This window comes from Drosophila persimilis, unplaced genomic scaffold (genome assembly GCF_003286085.1).
Source record: "Drosophila persimilis strain 14011-0111.01,24,50 unplaced genomic scaffold, DperRS2 tig00000191-arrow-pilon, whole genome shotgun sequence".
NCBI classification, from domain to species: Eukaryota; Metazoa; Arthropoda; class Insecta; order Diptera; family Drosophilidae; genus Drosophila; species Drosophila persimilis.
The window spans coordinates 3,345,647-3,364,000 of record NW_020825298.1 but is presented as its reverse complement, the minus strand read 5'-3'; the positions used below and the strand labels follow the sequence as shown (position 1 = coordinate 3,364,000).

The 18,354-nt window shown below is 44.6% G+C and overlaps 3 protein-coding genes across 3 annotated transcripts; 2 read left to right on the top strand and 1 right to left on the bottom strand.

Moving 5' to 3' along the window:
* Positions 1-845: 845 nt before the first annotated feature.
* On the top strand, positions 846-3,941 carry LOC6604703 (TBC1 domain family member 23). Its single transcript, XM_026988475.1, has 3 exons — positions 846-993; positions 1,364-2,726; positions 2,800-3,941. Exons 1-3 carry the CDS (start codon positions 977-979, stop codon positions 3,490-3,492), a joined length of 2,073 nt encoding a protein of 690 aa, XP_026844276.1. The 5' UTR covers positions 846-976; the 3' UTR covers positions 3,493-3,941.
* LOC6595524 lies at positions 3,868-5,557 on the bottom strand. The gene has a single exon (XM_026988474.1). The coding sequence runs from the start codon at positions 5,536-5,538 to the stop codon at positions 3,943-3,945; it is 1,596 nt and encodes a 531-aa protein (XP_026844275.1). The 5' UTR covers positions 5,539-5,557; the 3' UTR covers positions 3,868-3,942.
* A 1,051-nt stretch (positions 5,558-6,608) lies between these two features.
* On the top strand, positions 6,609-13,187 carry LOC6595526. Its single transcript, XM_002020625.2, has 5 exons — positions 6,609-7,011; positions 11,536-11,997; positions 12,058-12,322; positions 12,472-12,764; positions 12,837-13,187. The coding sequence occupies exons 1-5, from the start codon at positions 6,798-6,800 to the stop codon at positions 12,959-12,961; spliced, it is 1,359 nt and encodes a 452-aa protein (XP_002020661.2). The 5' UTR covers positions 6,609-6,797; the 3' UTR covers positions 12,962-13,187.
* Positions 13,188-18,354: the final 5,167 nt, after the last annotated feature.

Sequence of the window (18,354 nt, the reverse complement as noted above, 5' to 3'; positions counted from 1 at the left end):
TTGTTGTTGTAGCTATTGCCAAACGAGTTGTTGTTGCCGCTGCCCGTTTTCATCTGTTGGATGAGGCCAAGAGAGTCGCACTTAATGGGTAGAACAATGGAATGAATCAAGTGTGTACGTGATGCTATGCAAATGGCAAACGTCACACGTGGCGCAAATGCAAGCAAAATTGTATGGCTATGGTCGAGCGGCGGATTTGATAGATGGCGGGGAATGATGATGTTGATGATGAAGAGGAGAGGTGTAGGTAGGAAGGAGGCACAGCTGTTGCTGCAGCACACACACACAAACTCAAGCATATACTTGCAACACCTTGTCAGCAATATGCAAAATCAATAGATGCAGATGCATTATTTAGGTGAAGGCTGCATAAAAGTGTATGTGTGTGTGTGTGTGTGTGTGTGTGTGTGCGTGGGTGCTCTCTGTGTGTTTGGTTTTGGTTTGGCGCTATCCGTGTGTGCTCTCGCCTCTGGTCCTTGTGTGCGTGCGTTTTTGCGGGAATAGGCCAATCATCGCATTAAGCATGCCCTCAACTTACGTTCTCTAATGCAACAGCAGCGCGGGAGTATCCAAAAAGTGCGATAATAAATTTCAAGCGCCAACAGCAAGATTTTAAGTTAATTTTTTAATTTAATAGCAAAATAGCTGGCAACTAGAGATGGCAAAACAAACTATCGATGACACAACTATCGACAGTCACGAATCACGCTCACGCGCGCGTAATCACAATCTGTTATCATAACAGTGATGCAGCCCTGGAATTCCTCCTGGTCCAACCCTGGAATCATCTAAAGACAAAAAATAGTTTCTTCAAAATTTCTTTTCAAATTAATTAAGATTAAGACCATAGAATTATCCAAATTAACTACGCACCTAAAAATGCACTCGACGTGTCTGCCAAAGGGCAATAAAGTGCATTAGGGCAGCTCTTTAAAGTAGACAAAGTGCAGAACTTCAACCTGGTGGGAGAGTCATCATGGAGGAAAATATGTGGTAAATAAACGCAATAGCGACACCCAGAATGTCAGCGAAAGGCGTCAACGTCAACACTTGGTCAACCCTACAACCCAAAGCCCAACGAATCATGATTCGTATTTTAATTTTAATTTTGGAGCAATTTAGAAATGGCCTTCCCTTCGGGCACACACTGAGAGAACAAGAGAGAGTGTTTGTGTTGGGTTGAGTTGAGTCAGACAGCCAACAGAGGCATCATTTCAGTGCCCGCATCGTTATCAGCTAGGCCAACAGCAAACAGCTGCTCTTTTGGACACGTTAACGGCGACGTCGACGTCACCGCTCCACTTTCTGGCGTGACAAAAGCAAGACTTTTAAATTAAAGCATCTTTTCTCTCCCTCTCTATAGGATAATAGAACTGGAGTCGGCTCTGCTGGACGACTGCAATGTGAACGATATATATAGCATTTGTCGGGGCAAAGGCCTGCCAGAGGCCCTACGTCCGGATGTATGGCAGGTGTGCCTGGATGTGAGGCACAAGAGCGACCAAATGTCGCTCTTCAACGAGATCTATGATCTACCGTTTCAAAGCCAGTTGCGAGAGGACTGCCAGCGGCATGTGGATCGCATGGGCAACGATGAGGAGGACAAAGTGTCGGTGGTGTCCGACCTGGAGTCGATCATCACGTTCTACTGCAAGAACCGGAATCTGCAGTACGAGCCGGAGAACGGCTGGATTGAACTGCTACTGCCTTTGTTCGCCCTCAAGCTCAACCGCTCGGACACATTCAATCTGTTCGAGGCGATACGCGACACCTATATACCCAAGGGCTGCAAGCCGAAGGGCAATGTCTTCCATGTGTTCCGGCTGCTGCTGCAGTACCACGATCCTGAGCTGTGCTCCTTGCTGGACACCAAAAAGATCACACCCGACCTGTACTCGCTGACCTGGTTCCAGTCATTGTTCGCCTCCTGCAGCAGCCTGTCGGTGATCATAGCAATGTGGGATCTTTACTTTCAGAATGCCGACCCCTTTATGGTCTTCTTTCTGGCCCTGATCATCCTGATTAATGGACGCGAGAAGATTATGCAGATTAAAACCTCGTCCAAAGAGGAGATTATTGAGTTCCTCATCAACATGCCGTGCGCCCTGGAGCTGGACGATGTGTGGGATTTTTGCTCTCTCGCCCAGTACTATGCGCTAAAGACGCCGACCTCCTTCAAGACAGACTACCTGAAGGCGCTGTACGGCAAGCAGAACGACTCGCCGCGCAGCCAGGAAGAGTCCAACAAGGTGTCCCAAGCGCTGTGCCTGCCCGTGTCCGTCTACGAGTTGGTGGAGAACTCGGCCACTGAGTTTCCAGTGTCCGATTCCGTGCGCTTCTTTCTCGTCGACTGTCGTCCAGCCGAGCAGTACAATTCCGGCCACCTGTCGACGGCATTCCATCTCGACTGCAACCTGATGCTCCAGGAGCCCGTCGCCTTCGCCACCGCCGTCCAGGGTCTGCTCACGGCCCAGCGTCAGGCCATCGAGGTCAATTCAAATGCCGGCGGGGAGCATCTGTGCTTCATGGGCAGCGGACGCGTGGAGGAGGATCAATACACACATATGGTGGTGGCTTCATTCCTGCAGAAGAACACACACTACGTGTCCTTGCTCACCGGCGGCTACGCATCCATACATGACTACTTTGGCGACCACATGGCCGATTGCCTGGAGGATCACAATGTGCGAAAGTGCCTCGTCTGCCAGCAGCATAATTCCCAACAGGTAAGTACTCGTACCAGTAATGCCTCTCATTTGCGTAGCATAATGTAATGAAAGTGTTTTTTTTTTCTTGCAGACGAAAACCGTTCCACTGAAGGCAACTGCGGCAGCCTCATCCACGGATCTGTTCAGCAAGTTCTCTGCTGCCATGAAGTCAAAGTCGGCCGAGGTTAAGGGCAAATTGCTGGATATCATTGTGAATCCCAGTGCGAGCAGCGGAGCCGCAGCCAGCGGCGTGTCCAATGGGTCGCAGTCCGCGGCGTCCCAGGACCATCATGTGAGTCCCAAGGAGCGGAAAGGCAAGCGTTATCGCAGTGTGGCGCCTGTGTTCAGCATCGATGATGAGAACGAGGACGCCTACGATGATGCGGAGCGCGATACTCCCAAGCTGGCGGGCGACGACAAGGAGATCGTAAATCTGAATCAATATTTCAAAACGGCAGACATCATCAATGCGTTCAAGTGCCAGGAGGTGCACATGAGTGGCTACATGTACGACAGCCATCTGATAATCACGCCCGGCCAGCTGGTGGTGCTGCGCGAACTGGGACGCGGCCAGGCCCAGATTATGGTGCGTCGTCCGCTGGCCAGCATTGTCAAGATCACGGCCAAAAAGCGGCACCGGGATCTGATCACCTTCAAGTACGGCTTCCCCGATGGCGAAGGGCTGATGATCACCGACATGGATCGCTTTCTCATACCAAATGCCGCCGAGGCCACAGCTCTGGTGTCCAAGCACATAGTGCAGGTGCTGGACAATGCCAAGTAGGATGCCGATGCCAATGCCGTCGAACAGCGTCATTAGTACGTAGACGTAGTGGAAATGCTTTTCTCCCCTTCCCACCAATTCGCGATCCCCGTGCATTAAGCTTTATTTAACAAACACAGACACAAAGTGCAATGCGTGCGCCCTTCGCTCGCACGTAACTAGTTTTTAATTGGCAATCTTTTCCTTGTAGTAGCTGACAAAATGTAGTCTTAATTGAAAACGAAGTGGTCCATCCAGGCCACAAGGCAATTGTAACATAGAGCACCCGCAACCCGCAACCACCTATCCCAATCCCAGTCCCATTATGTTTTCTAAAATTCTAAGTGCAACCAAAAGGAAACCTTAACTAAAGCCTTGAGACTTACAATGTGTAAATGGATGAGAGAGTAACTAATATTTATTGCAATTAAAACCATAAAAATAAACCTGTATTATATTGGAAACCAAAACTCACTCCACATTGTTCCTCTCCAGCAGAGGATGATCGTTGGAGCTCCCTTCATTCTTGGTCTTTATCCGATGGTCCTCCACTGGTCTCTGTACCTGCTGTGCACGGGCTCTACGCTGGTAGCAAAAAACGTAGAACCAGCCCAGGGAAATGGATACAATGATCATCACGAGAGTGCCGGCAACAATGATGGCCACGGATGAGCCCTCCTCAATCTCCAGTTGGTGTTGCTTCTGTGCGTCATCCAAAGACCTGGAGGCATCCAGTGCTATGGGTGTCAGAGAAGCATAGGCCTGCCTTGCAGTTGCGCCTTGCATCCCTTGGAGTGTCACAAATGTACTTCGCACGATGCAGTCGCTCCGAATAGTTAAGATACCGCTGCCGTTGATCCGTAGCTGCTGCCGCTCATCCGAACAAACACCCATAATCGAGACCTCCTTGGTGACTGCTACCATCCAGCGATTGGGTGAAGCGAGCGGTATCCAAAGAGAGCTTTGGCTCACATGGCGTGGGCTGCACTCTTGGGAGGTCCGATTCCGGAAGGCCGCCAGTGTGCAGGGCAGTGTTCCAGAGTCTGGGCCAAAGGTGATTTGATGGGGCTTGCATAGGTATCTTTCGGGGTGAAGCTGCAGGCAGCTGTCCATCTCAACGTCCTGCAGGGCGAAGTATCTGTCCAGGTGGTCACTAATGGCCAGGTTCGACGTCTCTGTATACATCAGCTGAATGCCGCCTACATCTAGCCTTGGGATGGGCGTGAGACGGTAGACATCGAACTGCTCAACGTCGACCAGTGGCACCTTGATGTAGAACAACAGGTGCTGTTCGAGCTGCTGAATGTGGCTAGTGGTGGCAACTTGATAGAAATCAGAGAGTGTAAGACTGTTAAATGGTAGCCGACGGTCCTGTGGAAGATGGCCCAGGATGACGGTCTGCTCATGCTCCAGCTGTTTGTTTGAAAGGATCATCGGGTGGACCTTGCCATGTAGGGCAGTAAATACTGCATCGCGTATGGCATCCTGGGTCTGCTTTATCCGGCCAGCCAGAGCACGAAGCTGGTCTGCCTGTTCCCCAAAATATAAAGAACTGATCTCATTGCTGTTAAAAACGTTTTCTCTTATCACGTTGAAAGTGCTGTCGATGACTGAGGTTCGATTCGAAAGCAAGTCTCTGAAGTCCACCCCGTTGTCCTGAATTCTTGAGATGATAGAGCCGGTGTACTTAACGTACTCTGAGTCTGGTTCTCTACTCAGACCACGATAAAGGCTGGCCACCTCCATCTCATTTAGATCAGACTGCAATGATCTTGGACAGAACTCCTTGGGGTTTTTGTCGCAATTCTTCATTAGAAGTTTGTAGGTGCTATTAAATGTCCAAATCTCCGAAATGAGGGGCACCAAACTGTAATAGACCACGATGGTCCATTCTGACATGATGACGGACGCGCGTCCCCTGTGCTCGATGAAGGTCCCCAAGCTATTGTTGAAGTATGTCATTGTCATGGGCGCCACCTCTCCATTTTCACTCACATCAACAGGCGCCTGGTGGGAAACTCCGATGCAAATCGTAAAGATGAAGATGAATAAAGTTGGGTTGGACATCGTCGCCGCTTTGGGTACCGTTGTTGCCGCTGGGTTATCGTTAACTGAAAGTGAACCTCTTGACAAATATACTTTAGGCATGTTTAGTGGTTCTTTGCAATCAACTAAATTTCGCTGATCCAGCATTTATGTATTCAAAGTGCTGAGTGTTTAATTTTGTTTATGGATAGGGACGAATGGAGGGGATCATACATTCTTATATTGCTTCATTTCGGATTTCTGATACCATCAAAATATTTTTAATTATATTCTTGTTTATTATAAATGTTATCTTTATGGAAACTAAAGGCTCAGTTGTAAATATATCCACAGACCCATATCTTTTGATACGTGTGAGGTTCAAACAGTTATTTCACATCAAATGCCGTGTAAGTAATACTCTATAGCGAACAGCTCTATAGTAGAGCAGAAAAAAATCCAACAAGATAACGAAAATATACGTCTGAGCTCATCGAGCATTTACATCCCTGTCGTTCCTTTTTCTCGCATTCGAATACGAGGACAATATTGAATATTTCGCTCATCCGAAAGTGCTGATCCGTGCTATGTCAGCACAGCTGACATGCGTGGCGCATAAGGAAAAGTGCAATAACAGAAATACTTCATAATATAGCGTATGGATATTCATGAAACGCACGGTTACGCTCTGACTGTTATAGAGAATGTCTCCTACATAAATATATGAACGCATACACTATATAGACTTCTCTGTTAACTCGAGGAGCAGTGGCCAAGCAGCGACGCAGCTATGTGCAGACACGGCGCATGCGGATTGGGACCCGAACGAAAGAACTACGTAATCAGGCATTGGAGCAGGAAGCCGGAGCCCTGCCCATGCCCTGGCATGCCTGTGGACCGCCTGTTGGCTGGTTCGAGGGCCGTCACCACCGCTGCTGCTGCTGCTGTTGCGGCCACAAAACTTATCAATGAGAGTGACGTAGGTACTGTGCAGACAGCGGTGCGGCGGCACAGAAGGGGGCCGGAGCTGGGGCTGCAAATCGGAATTGGGGCCAGTACGTTAAAAACTGTTGCACTGCGGCGCTGGGACGTCAGTTCATTCAGAACAGTGGAAGTGCGCGAACCTCAGCACAGCTCAGAAGCTCAGCAGCCCCAAGCCCTCAACCCGGACAAGGAGTCGAAAGGAGTCGGCCTCCCACCTATCATAGCCCGCAGATTCAATTCAAATTGGGACACAGAGGACGCGTAGTCCTGTTGTTGCCAGTAAAGTGCTTTCCATTAGACCAGTTCCTACCTGAAACATGAGTTTGTCAATCTCATTGCGAAAGCTGGAAGGCAATAGCCAGATGCTGATGATGCTAATGCTGGTCCTGAGCCCGCTGATCCTGGGTCAGGTGATGGCGGTGCCAGCCTCTGTGCTGGCCAGGAACACGGAACTCTCCACCAATGCCAACAACAAGCTCCAACTCCAGCAGCTGGAACAGCAGCAGCAGGAACAGCAACAGCCGGCAGCAGGTGAGTGCCAAAGTTCAGTTTCAGTTTTTCAATGGTTGCGCGTGGATGTCTTGTGGCTGGGTGGAGCTCTCAGCTCTCAGATCCGCCCATGCTCTCGCCAGAACACTCCCTTTTAATGCTAAAGGTCATTGAAAAATTCAAGTTTTCTAAAATGCTCACTGGCCGTCGCCATACGGCAACAGAGACCAGAGGACAGAGCCCAGGACCAGGACCAGGCCCAGGGCCAGATCTGCTCTTGTCTCAACGCCCACAAGGGCTTAGGTGGGAGATGGAAGTTCGACTGAGAATGAGAGGCTGGCATCCGCTTGAGTGCCCCCCATCTTCGGGGCTCATCTCATTTAGCATTTTCCATTTCCCATTTCCCGCTTAGCTTTTGCGCCAGGAAATTGCGTAGGTGTTTTCTGCCTTTGCCAGCTGTCGCTCTGGCGCTGTCTCTGGCTCTCCCTCCCACATACTCTTCCACACCTACTCTCTCACTTTCTGCTTGTTTTCACAAATTTCCATTCTGCGGTTGTCCTTGCTGTTGTTGTCTTTTGCGCTGGCTTAGTGAATCATTACTATCGCTACGTACACACATACTTATGCACAGTGTACACTGGCCAACAGAAGTGTGCAGACGAGACGTAATATACATATTACAGATAGAAGATAATCGTAGGCAGGTTTCCATGGCGGAAAATGCTTTTATCAGCTAATTATATGATAAAATATTGTGATTCCAATTATATTTCTGCAATCTAAAAACTTAAAATTTTAAAGATTTGTTGGTCTGACTACCTTATATATGATGTATAGTAATATTCTCATCATACTAGTTTAACCTTCTATACTGCAAAGAAAAAATAATGATCTAGGCCGACTCGAGAGCTTCGCTCGTACACCAACCCCCGGCTCACTCGCTTCACTAGATCGCGCCGATGACGACCCAAAATGTTGTTATGTAATAAAGGGATATGGAGATTCATTATATTATCCTCCTGCTATAGTATCCCAGTACTGTAATACCGATTTTAGTATGTCTTCAACAGAACACCAAACTGCTCTAGAAATATTAGAAAAATCAGTCGCAGGTGGACTTATGTCGACCACTGTACACATGTACATTACGAGAGTACCTATAGCGCCGTTAAACATCGCGTAGGCGTTCGCCATACAAAATGGCGGCCAGCCTCCTTTGTGCACACACACACACACACACACACACTGGGCCATACGTAGATGTATATCATGCATGTGCGTGGGTGTTTGGGTGTGTTTGTGTGTGTGCTTGCCCTTCTCCTTGTGCAAGTGTGTGCGTACGTGCGCGCGATTTCATTTCTATTTTTAGACATCGAGTTAAGCAAAAGTTTTCAGCTGCCTCTCACTCTCACTCTCTCTCTCTCTCTGTCTCCTTGCTCCCTGGCTCCCTCTTCTGCGAGCCTGGCGCCTTTCGCCTGGCATCCTCTTTCACCACATCTTAAGCCCAAGCTCCTCCTCCACCTCCATCAAACCACACCGCAGCGCAGGGGAGCCTTACATTTTTCCATCTCTCAAGCTGTTAAGTCTTTCGTTCTTTATTTTTGCTTAGCCAATTTCGGGATGCAACACGTTCGTTACCGGCCAAAAACCGCACAAAGGCCGAGTGGGTGCTGGGCTTAAATGTCAATCGCCTCGAGCCAAAAGGCAGCCGCCACATCAAAATGTCAAAAAACAGCCAACAATATATATATTATAGATGGTGTTTAGTCTTAGGGTGGACCTAGATATATGAAGGGGGTGTATAAATTGAAGAGTTATGCATAGTAAGTCTTTCAAGTCTATGCTGAATGATTTTAGGGGTTTACGCAGGTTTTTTTTATATATCTTACGAACTCGACGGAGTATCTGTAACCATTGTACGTGAAAGTAGTCATATGTATATTCGATTTATTTAGTTGAAAATATTCCCTACTTTTAGCGATATTCATTGTTACAAGATATTTTATTCGAATTTTGACATCGATGCTTTTAATGTATTAAAGTATTTAATACTTATTTTATATATGTAGATCGCAACCAAATGTTAGCATATTGAGCAAGCCCAAAATTTCTTTCTTTCCTTCATTTAATTTTTGTCGTTGGAATATCCCCACGTTTTAAAATTTTAAACAGAATGATGTCCACCCGAATCACATTTTCTGCATTTAATTTACGCACCAGCAACGACAGCCAGCAGCAGGGACAGGGACAGGGACAGCGACAGCAGTCAAGTGTGTATATTAAATATTTATAAAAGCACACTGGCTTCACTGAGCGCTGGGCTGTCCGTCAACCATTAAAGGACCATTCGATAAAAATATTCAGATCAGGGAACCAATCCCGGCTTTCTATCCTTAAGAGTGGAGCAAGACCGCAAACTCCTATTAGGGGCCCAGCGTCCCAATCGCATTTCCATTTTCGTGGCACAAATTGTTCCATATGCCGATGGTTATTAAGTTATTTCTGTGAGTGCTGGGGGCCGGGACAGCAGCAGGAGCTTAAACAATAGGATATGGGGCAGGAGCAGAAGCAGGAGCCAGCTCCCCCCAAGGCTGCCAACGCACTTAGCCATGGCGTTAATTGTGTTCATGTTCATGTTGCGCTGTCTTTGGCTCTGGCTCTGGCTGTGGCTGTGGCGGCACCAACTCTGAACAGCTGCTGTAACCAGAATGAGGAGCAGCCCGAGCACCAGCACCAGAGGCCAACACCCAAGCCATCAAAGTCCACCCACACCCACACCCATTCTTTTCATAATCTCAGCGCCCTGTGTGCGTGCGCATGTGTGTTTTGTTAAGGGGGAAAAGCAAACAACTTGTTGATATTTTTACAGTTCGGTGAACATTTTCATGTTAGCCCGAGTCTCGACAAGGACAGGGTAGGACAGGACGGCAGGAGCCTTTCAAGTCCCGAGAACCTGGCGCTCTGCACGTCTCGAGAATCTAGAGCTATACAAGTACCCAGAACCTGAAGGACAGTGACGAGATGCGAACGAGGACGACGTCAGCAAACGTCAGAGCCACAGCCAGAGCCAGAGCCAGAGCCACCCATTTTTGTTGCCTGTTTTCTACTTTTTTTTATTTATTTATGGGAACACTCTAACACCCAACCCCAACCCCACCCCCACTCTCGCCCACCCCACTGCAGGCCACCAGAGAACAGAACACGACTTTTGCTGTGTGGCCACATATTTAACACCAACAAAAACACAGAAATTGTTGCTGTGAAATGACTGCGGATTCTTGGAATCATTTATCCAAGAGTTTCTGGGAATTGGTCGCTAAGGACTCCGGGGAATTGCAAACTGGGTTACGGGGTAATCCACAAAGCATTACAAGGAATACTTTAACAAGGACAGCTAGAATTTCATAGAGTCGCTGGTGTGGTGTTTTCTTTTGAGGGATCTCTTATTACAAGCTAATTTCTAAATGTCAAATATGCCCCTTAGACGAATACAGACTTTTACGTATACTTGATTTTCTTTTCAAGAGGGTTTTGTATTAAATATTGCACTTAGCTCCAGAGCTACTCATCAAAATTCATATGAATATAGTAGGTTAATGCTCATGGGAAACTTTTGTTCTCACCCCTTTCATTCGATTCTAATCTAATCGAAACTGTTACCACTTGATGTGTGTGCCTCGTCCAGTCACTTGGCACCAGCTAATAACACATTCATCAGGGATATATCGTGTATAAATCATAGCCATTTAGGTCTCCAACTCTTATCTTTCCTCGATAATCGTGGGCGCAAAGTACATGGGCGACTGTTGTTATCGGAAAATGAGAAACCATCATGAAAATCCCTCCATAAATATCCGTCTATACTCGTATGACATTCTGGGGCAGGTGTGCAGCCTATTTACGAAACCTTTCAAGTACGTAAATGTGAATCCCCCCGTACTGTGGCATGCCAACAAGCTTGAGTCACGCCAAAGCTGGACCAGATTGGCCGTAGAGGTGGAGAGTGAGTACATGTGGAGGGCTCATGTCCAGCAGCTGGCCAAGAGCATGTCAAGTGCTAACTAAAGCTTAATTGCCGGCAGCCGTCGCTTGATTATCATCTTCAGATCTAATATCAGCTCCATCTCCTCTCCTGCTAAGCGCGGAATGGAACCAATTAGCAGGCCAACTGTTGCGTAAGGAACGGAACCAATCTCTTTGCATGGGGGCTCACAAATATGATTAGACGTAAAATAATAAGGCCAAGGGCTTGCCGTTCAGTTCTAGAAGGGGCACGGTATGCGTAATCCCCTCATCTGTGGCTGTGGGTTGCCATTGGAATTACATAAACCAGGCTGTCCTGTCAGGGCGTTAATAGCAATTAGCGTGAGCGGAGAAAAATGCTCGAGTGTATAAAACAATTATGGAACTCGTTGCCGGACTGCGGCTAATTGGTTTCTGCGGTCGGTCTCTTTGGTTGGGGTGCGAAATTTATTGAATCAACCAAATGGGAATAGTACTTTGCCCATTGCCCCAAAAAGCAGGCAATGGAAAATTTCAATTTGCCTTTCTATTCCTATTCCCCAGCGAAACGGTCAGAGGATACCTCAGCCAAGGCCATGGTGCCAACGGCCAACAAAAAGTCAAGTCCGGAAATTGTGCCATCTTCGTTCAGCAATTCGCCGCCAGCTAGGAGCTCCAACAAAATCCTCAGCAACCAGCAGCAGCAGCAGCAGCAGCTGGAGAAGGGTCCATCCGGCATCTATGCATTGCCCAGCAATGATGAGATCCTGGCCGCTGTTGCCGCAGCCGCCCAAAACAGCCAGCAGCAGGTGCAGGAGGAACCCACCGCATTGGAGGAGGCGGTGGCCAGCTCCACGATGCGCAAGCGGGGCATCAACTACGATTATAATCCGTACATGGCCCCCAATGACTATGGCAGCGATGTGCCCAACGGTGTGTGGGCGGATGAGTACGACACAGCAGTGCCCGTCAGCTATGGCGAAAGGGATCTGCAGGATCTCGATGACTATGTCCCAGATCGACGAGGTGAGTGATACCGAGGCTTCATCCATAGGATTCAATCTTCAATAGGTTTATGTTCTGTAGTGGGCGGATCGATTGGCCGGAACAAGGCCTATGACAATCTCCAGAATCTGCTGAATGCCGAGGCCTATCTGGAGAGCATTCCCCTGTCCGTTCCACTGACCTATGCCAATCGCAACTACAATCTGGATGACAGGAACAAGCGTGGTGGCCTCTTTTACAACATGGGCAGCACTGGCGGTAGCATGCAGGGCAGCACTGGCACTGGCAGCGGTCTCAGCAACGACAACATAAACCTGAGCAAATATCGTCGTTTCAATGATATGCGGTAAGCCCAAGTTATTGATTATTGGGATAAGAATTAGACTATAAGTGTTTTGAACGAACTCTGTTAAATTGGCAGCACTGAACAGAGAAACGTTAAGTGGATATTATGAACCTTCTAAGATTTCTTTGAATATTTCTCCCAAAATCCAGACTTAAACGAGACACCACCAAACTGAATCCCGCTGATATGTTAGCTCTGGTGGCCCTAGTCGAGGCCGGAGAACGTGCGCGCAAGGAGAGCGATGTGGAGAGCGCTGGACCAGTGCCAATGATTGCCTCCGATGATATGGACTATGTGCCAGCAGGCACATGGCTCGATGCCCCTGTACAGCAACAACAGCCCGGCATGATGGACTACTACATGCCCCTGGAGAACCAGAACCAAGCGATGCCCCAGTACGAGTATGTGCCACGCCAACACAAGTACAGCGGAGTCAACAGCCGTAAGTCTCAGTCAAAAGGAATCTCAGGAATGAGAGAGTGAAATCTAGAGTATTTTTTTTTAACTTTTCCAGGATTTGGTTCATCTAAGCAGCGGTACATGGTGTCCAAGAAGAAGCGATCTATTAGCCAAAGCCAATTCATGAATGAACCGGTGGCCGAGCGCGGCTCCAGCTACAATGGCGAGAAGTACTTCTAGAGAGTGGGAGAACGGATGCATCGATAGACTATAGTGGTACATATTTCCCTTTGAACATTTATAGAAAATATTGAAAACCAACAAACAACAAAATATCCAAAACTCAATTAGTAATGAGATAGAGCCAAGGTCAACCTCGTGTGCAATTTCTTTGTAGAATTTCAATTTTAAACCAACTAACAATTAAACTATTGACACGAATACGGTGTGTGTCGACAAAACATAATCAAATCAATGTTTTATAAGGCGCTGGACACAGGGTTTTACATCAACTAAAACTAACCGAACTTAAGTAAACCTAATCCTAACCCCACTCTTAATCCATGTGGATGTCGATGTCTATGGCAACTTAATGTACAATGAATACTATAACTAAAACTATAGCGAAACCGAAACTATCAGTATCTACGTGTGTGTAATACTTATCAAACTAGAGGCTTCCCGGACTAGTAGTACAAAAATATAAGAGAATTGAGGCGACGAGAAGCGAACGCTACAAATAACGTTAACGAGAACGATAACGATAACGGAGGCAGGCAACTTTAATCGAGCTCAGATGCGACAATTGTCCATTAAACTGCTTTAATTTAACAATTGGAACATTTTTTGAAGACATAAGCGCCCTTTGCACTGCGCTACACTTGAACTACAGTACACTCGAACTACACTGAACAGAACTTTTATAGGCGCCGACTCGAGGACGAAGATGATCGATCAAATTGACATTTGATGATGATTTTAAATAACTATATATACTAACAGATATACAAAATATCCGCTATAAATATATATGTATACAATATGCAAACTATTTGTCAAAATTAAACAAGTGGCTCAGGGCATAAATATTTTAAATATTCTATGCCGAACCGAATGGAGGATTGCCGGCGATATGGGGAGATGCGTACATTTAATTTGAACGGAAATTGTCTGACTGTTTTTGGGTAATAATCAAATATACATACATATGTACTATGGAATATGATAAACATAAACGTAAAATAAATTATATATATACCATATATACATACATATATATCGGAAGAGTATTTAAAATGCATTACTAGCGTATATGTGTGTGTGTATAAAATACAATACAATATTATATATATATATATATACAAATATGAACACACTCAACTAACTATAACATATTTTGACATACATATACTTTTCCTTACTCTTTTTGGGTCCTCTTGAATATGTATTTGGCCTTTGATTTACGCCTTAAGTTCATTTAATGCGAGCTTAATTTGAAAATAATATAATGTTTATTTATGAAACAACTGATTTTTGATTAAATAAAATATATGTCCTTGGTTTGAAAACCAATCAAAATCAATGGGCTCGGGTCTTTTGGGGTTTCAACTGTTGTAAGAGTGTTCAGAAGATTCAGGCTGAATTATTTAATATTTACGTGTACATGTAGTAGGGCTAAAAGATTCAGGATACAAAGACGCTGAAGTACTACTGAGAGCGTCACAGTTCAACAATACCAGAAAAGTACACAATCGACTACTACTCGGATTCTTCTCAAAGAAAACGAAAAAGGTGTGTCGTATGGTCTTTCAGTTAGACTCTCAGAGTTCTAATAGATATGAATTAGAATTGTATCGTAGAAGCTTTTGAACTAGTTTCTCATGCAAAAAAGCAATAGAAGACAAAAGCGGATAAAACCAGAAATGTATATTAAAATCCCTGACATCCTGAGGTGATAATTTCCCTTGCGTATAATGTTGTTTATAGGTGGTAAATATTCACACCTATTCATTTATAATAACAACAATATAGCATTAATATCACAGGAAAAAGATGCTAACAACTAATCTGTAGAATTTGCAAATTGAAAAGCATCGATTAAGATCGAGTTTCGTTTCGGGTACTAACTATTCTTGTGGCAATATTCGCTTGATAACAACAGTCCTCTCAAGGTGCAACTGTACCCTGCTATGACCTGCCGTACCCTGAAGCCTTGTAGCCATAATATAGCACTGCTAACGTTCAATGTTTCACCGAGGACAACGACCTATAAATCATTCTGATGAATGAACTTTTCACAGGCAATTCAATGGAGAATCTGTACAATTAGTAATCCCATTTGCCAGCATAGAAATGTGTCAATTTGGGCCCTACAAAAACAGCAACAACAACCACAGCCAGCATCAGCTACAATTAATAGAAAAAAGGCAATGGGCGAGGCGAATAAAGGGCGACACTTGAATTGCTTCTTCAGATGCCCCAAATGGCGCAGCAGCCACAGCTTCTCAATGAAAAAGTCATAAAGTATCCATTTTCGTCTCTTTATTTCTTCTTTTTGGTTCTGTTGTCAACCGAATCGAAGACAAAAGAGCCAAAAGAAATGTTATATAATTGAAAATTGGGAGACAATTCAATGAAAGCCAATTAACAACTAAACAAATCAAGTGGAAGATACGATACGCATTCAAAGCAGCAGTGGGGGGGGGCATGGTCTATCCAGTGAAGTGTGTGCAAAAATTAAATAAAAACCAATTGGTCTCCGCACACGAGTACTCGTTGACATCAACCGAATGCTGTGTCACAGAGGTTTCATCATCAGACCCCAACAACGAACCAAATTCCTGTGCTTCGTTCTAGCCTAGAGAACATTTTGTTGTTACTCTTTTATTTAATGTTCCATGCAGATCCAAATGACAACGATGCAACCGACCTTCCGACCAAACCAGGCATCCATGACATCCATTGTGGCAGTGGGACTAAAAACAGAAGCAGAAACTGAAAAATGAGGTCCAACTTTATGTAAACCGCCAGAAGGCTCTTGTCATAGCCATAGACAATGCGATAAACAGTTGGATAAATAAATAACCAAATAAAACATAACAAGAGAACTCTGGAAGTGGCAGATCAGAGATATGAATACCTAGGGATGCAACCTGTATAAATTTATATAGGAACGGTGGACTGTGATTACGTGAAAATGGAAACGTAAGTCTTCTGACGATAAGTTACTCTCTAAGTGCACACTTTTGCAAGATATTGACCAAAATACCAAAAACAGAAGTGGATTTGGAGGTTGGGTTACAAAATTGCAAAACTCAGCGAATGGGATAGCACTATCTATATAACATATTTGATGCATATATATGGAATATTTAGTGGCATCGCGAAGGCATCTGACGTACGGTGCTGGCACTACGTTACCAAATTCCCGGGTAATAGGCGTTACAAAATATACCGTTAGCCGAGATTGGGAAAATTTGTTTGGCATTTTTATTAGATAGTTCAATATGTTTGAGAAAAAACTTGTATTAAGAATCATTTTTCTTATAGTAAGGGAAAACGTGTCTATAAAAAAACCAATAAAAGAAATCGGAAATGCGAACTTTGGCTTATTTTAATAGGATTTCACATCAAAGCTAATAAAGTTATATATTTCAACTGGTTAGATTTCAATAAATTTCGAAAATAGTATCGGTACAAAAGTATATGAAAAGATGTTTTTATTATACGTGCAAATTTACATATATATATCTATGTATGTAATTTGGGAGTGGGACAAGAATCAGAATTCGAGTTAACAAAAAAACCAACATATGTTTTCCTCGGGTACAGACACATGTACCTATATCTAATCGGAAGTTCTCGGTAGCTCATTTTTCTGTTGCAAAATGTTACATACACTTAGCGTCAGCGTATGTACCCCAATTTGCCATATGGCCAAGGAAAATACAATAAATGCAAACCAAACAACAGGGAAAATAGCAAAAACAAAAGCACAAAACAAAAAAAAAAGGGAAGCGGGCATTAGTATGTATGGGGGGCGTGTGTATGGATAACGACTGCAGGGGGCATTGGGGCTTGAAGCAGAGGCAGTGGTAGTGGCAGGAATATGGAGCATCTCGAGCTCGGAGGTGGGGCAGAATTTGCATATTATATCAACAAATGAGCAGTGACCAGAAAATAATGGCAGCAAATGTAAAGACATTTAAGTTCAGAAAGTTTAAGAAAACAGGAAATTTCAATTTATTTTTGAGTAAATAAAGCAAAGATGTTTATTTTTTTAGGTGATTAGTTGTCTTCGAAATTGGTTTATCATCGAAATATAAACTTCTGAAGTTCTTGAGTGCCAGGCTTTCTTTTGAAAATTCTTAGCTATCAAGACCTAAGTACCCTAACATATTAGGGCAGTTTCTCAGACCTCAATAACATTAAATCCAATCAGTTTATTGTCCACTTTACACCAACTCTCCCTCAGTTACATATATGTATATTCGTTCGGCCCGCTTTTTATAGGAACCATTTGTCTTAGCGATTGTCCCCTCACGGGTTGCTCGATTTCACACCTCATATCATGAGACTGGAACTTTGGAAAATTTGCAATATTGACGTTAATTAACTTCCCAAATATGAATTAGTTTTTACTAATAAACTGCTGAGGCACGAGTCTGAAAAACAACTGAATCGATATAAAAATGGAATTAGAGAAAGAAAAACAAATAACAAAATATTTTTAATACATTTGAGTTGGGCTTTCGGTTTGGTTTGATGGGCTATTGGGTCTAGTTCGGTTTGCCAGGTTTATACTAATTTTATGCACGCGTTTTGCATGTTTAATATCGGTTTTGTATACGGTACGGTTATAACAATCACACACCACCACACATTCAGGTGTAGGAGCCTATATATGTACATACCTACAAATGTATATTGCTGTTGGTTTGGATTTGGGTTTGAATTGAGGCAGGTGCAGAGACAGAGGCGGGTAATTGAATTGATTGTCGATACTTATATTATATATATATAAACACAGACCCAAAACCCTATTTTTTTTTTAAATTTATATGCAATACGTACGTACATAAACCCAGAGAGAAACAAACTTAGCCTCGGGTAGTTCCTTTAGGTTTGGTTATAATTTTCACCGACCAACTCCTCTTCAATCTAACATCTATCTTTCCTGCGACCGGTTCGGTTATACTCCTCGCGCGTCATGCGGCAGCGCTCCTCGGTCGGCTCTGTTTCTGCGTGGGACCCGGTGCAGTAATTGCATGTCAACGTCGAAAGTATGTTATTCCCACAAACAGATCTTTCGTTCTATTTTTAATTGCCTAAAAGAAATACTGGAGTATTAACACGGCCTACTTTTAATAGCACTACTACTTTTAATTTAATTATCAATTATTGTCAAATGCTAGTTTATTTAAGTGTTCCAAGATTATAAATATTATAGCCAAAGAGACTTCCTCCCTCCAACTGAAAAACCAACTTTAAAAATACACAGGTGATGTTGACCCACTCATGAATCATTTTGAAATTCACGAAATGCGAAGGGGAGTGTGCTGACAAAAAGCACGACGCCACACGACCCCACCGTAATTCAGCGTCGATGCAATCGAATGAAAGCCAAACGAAAT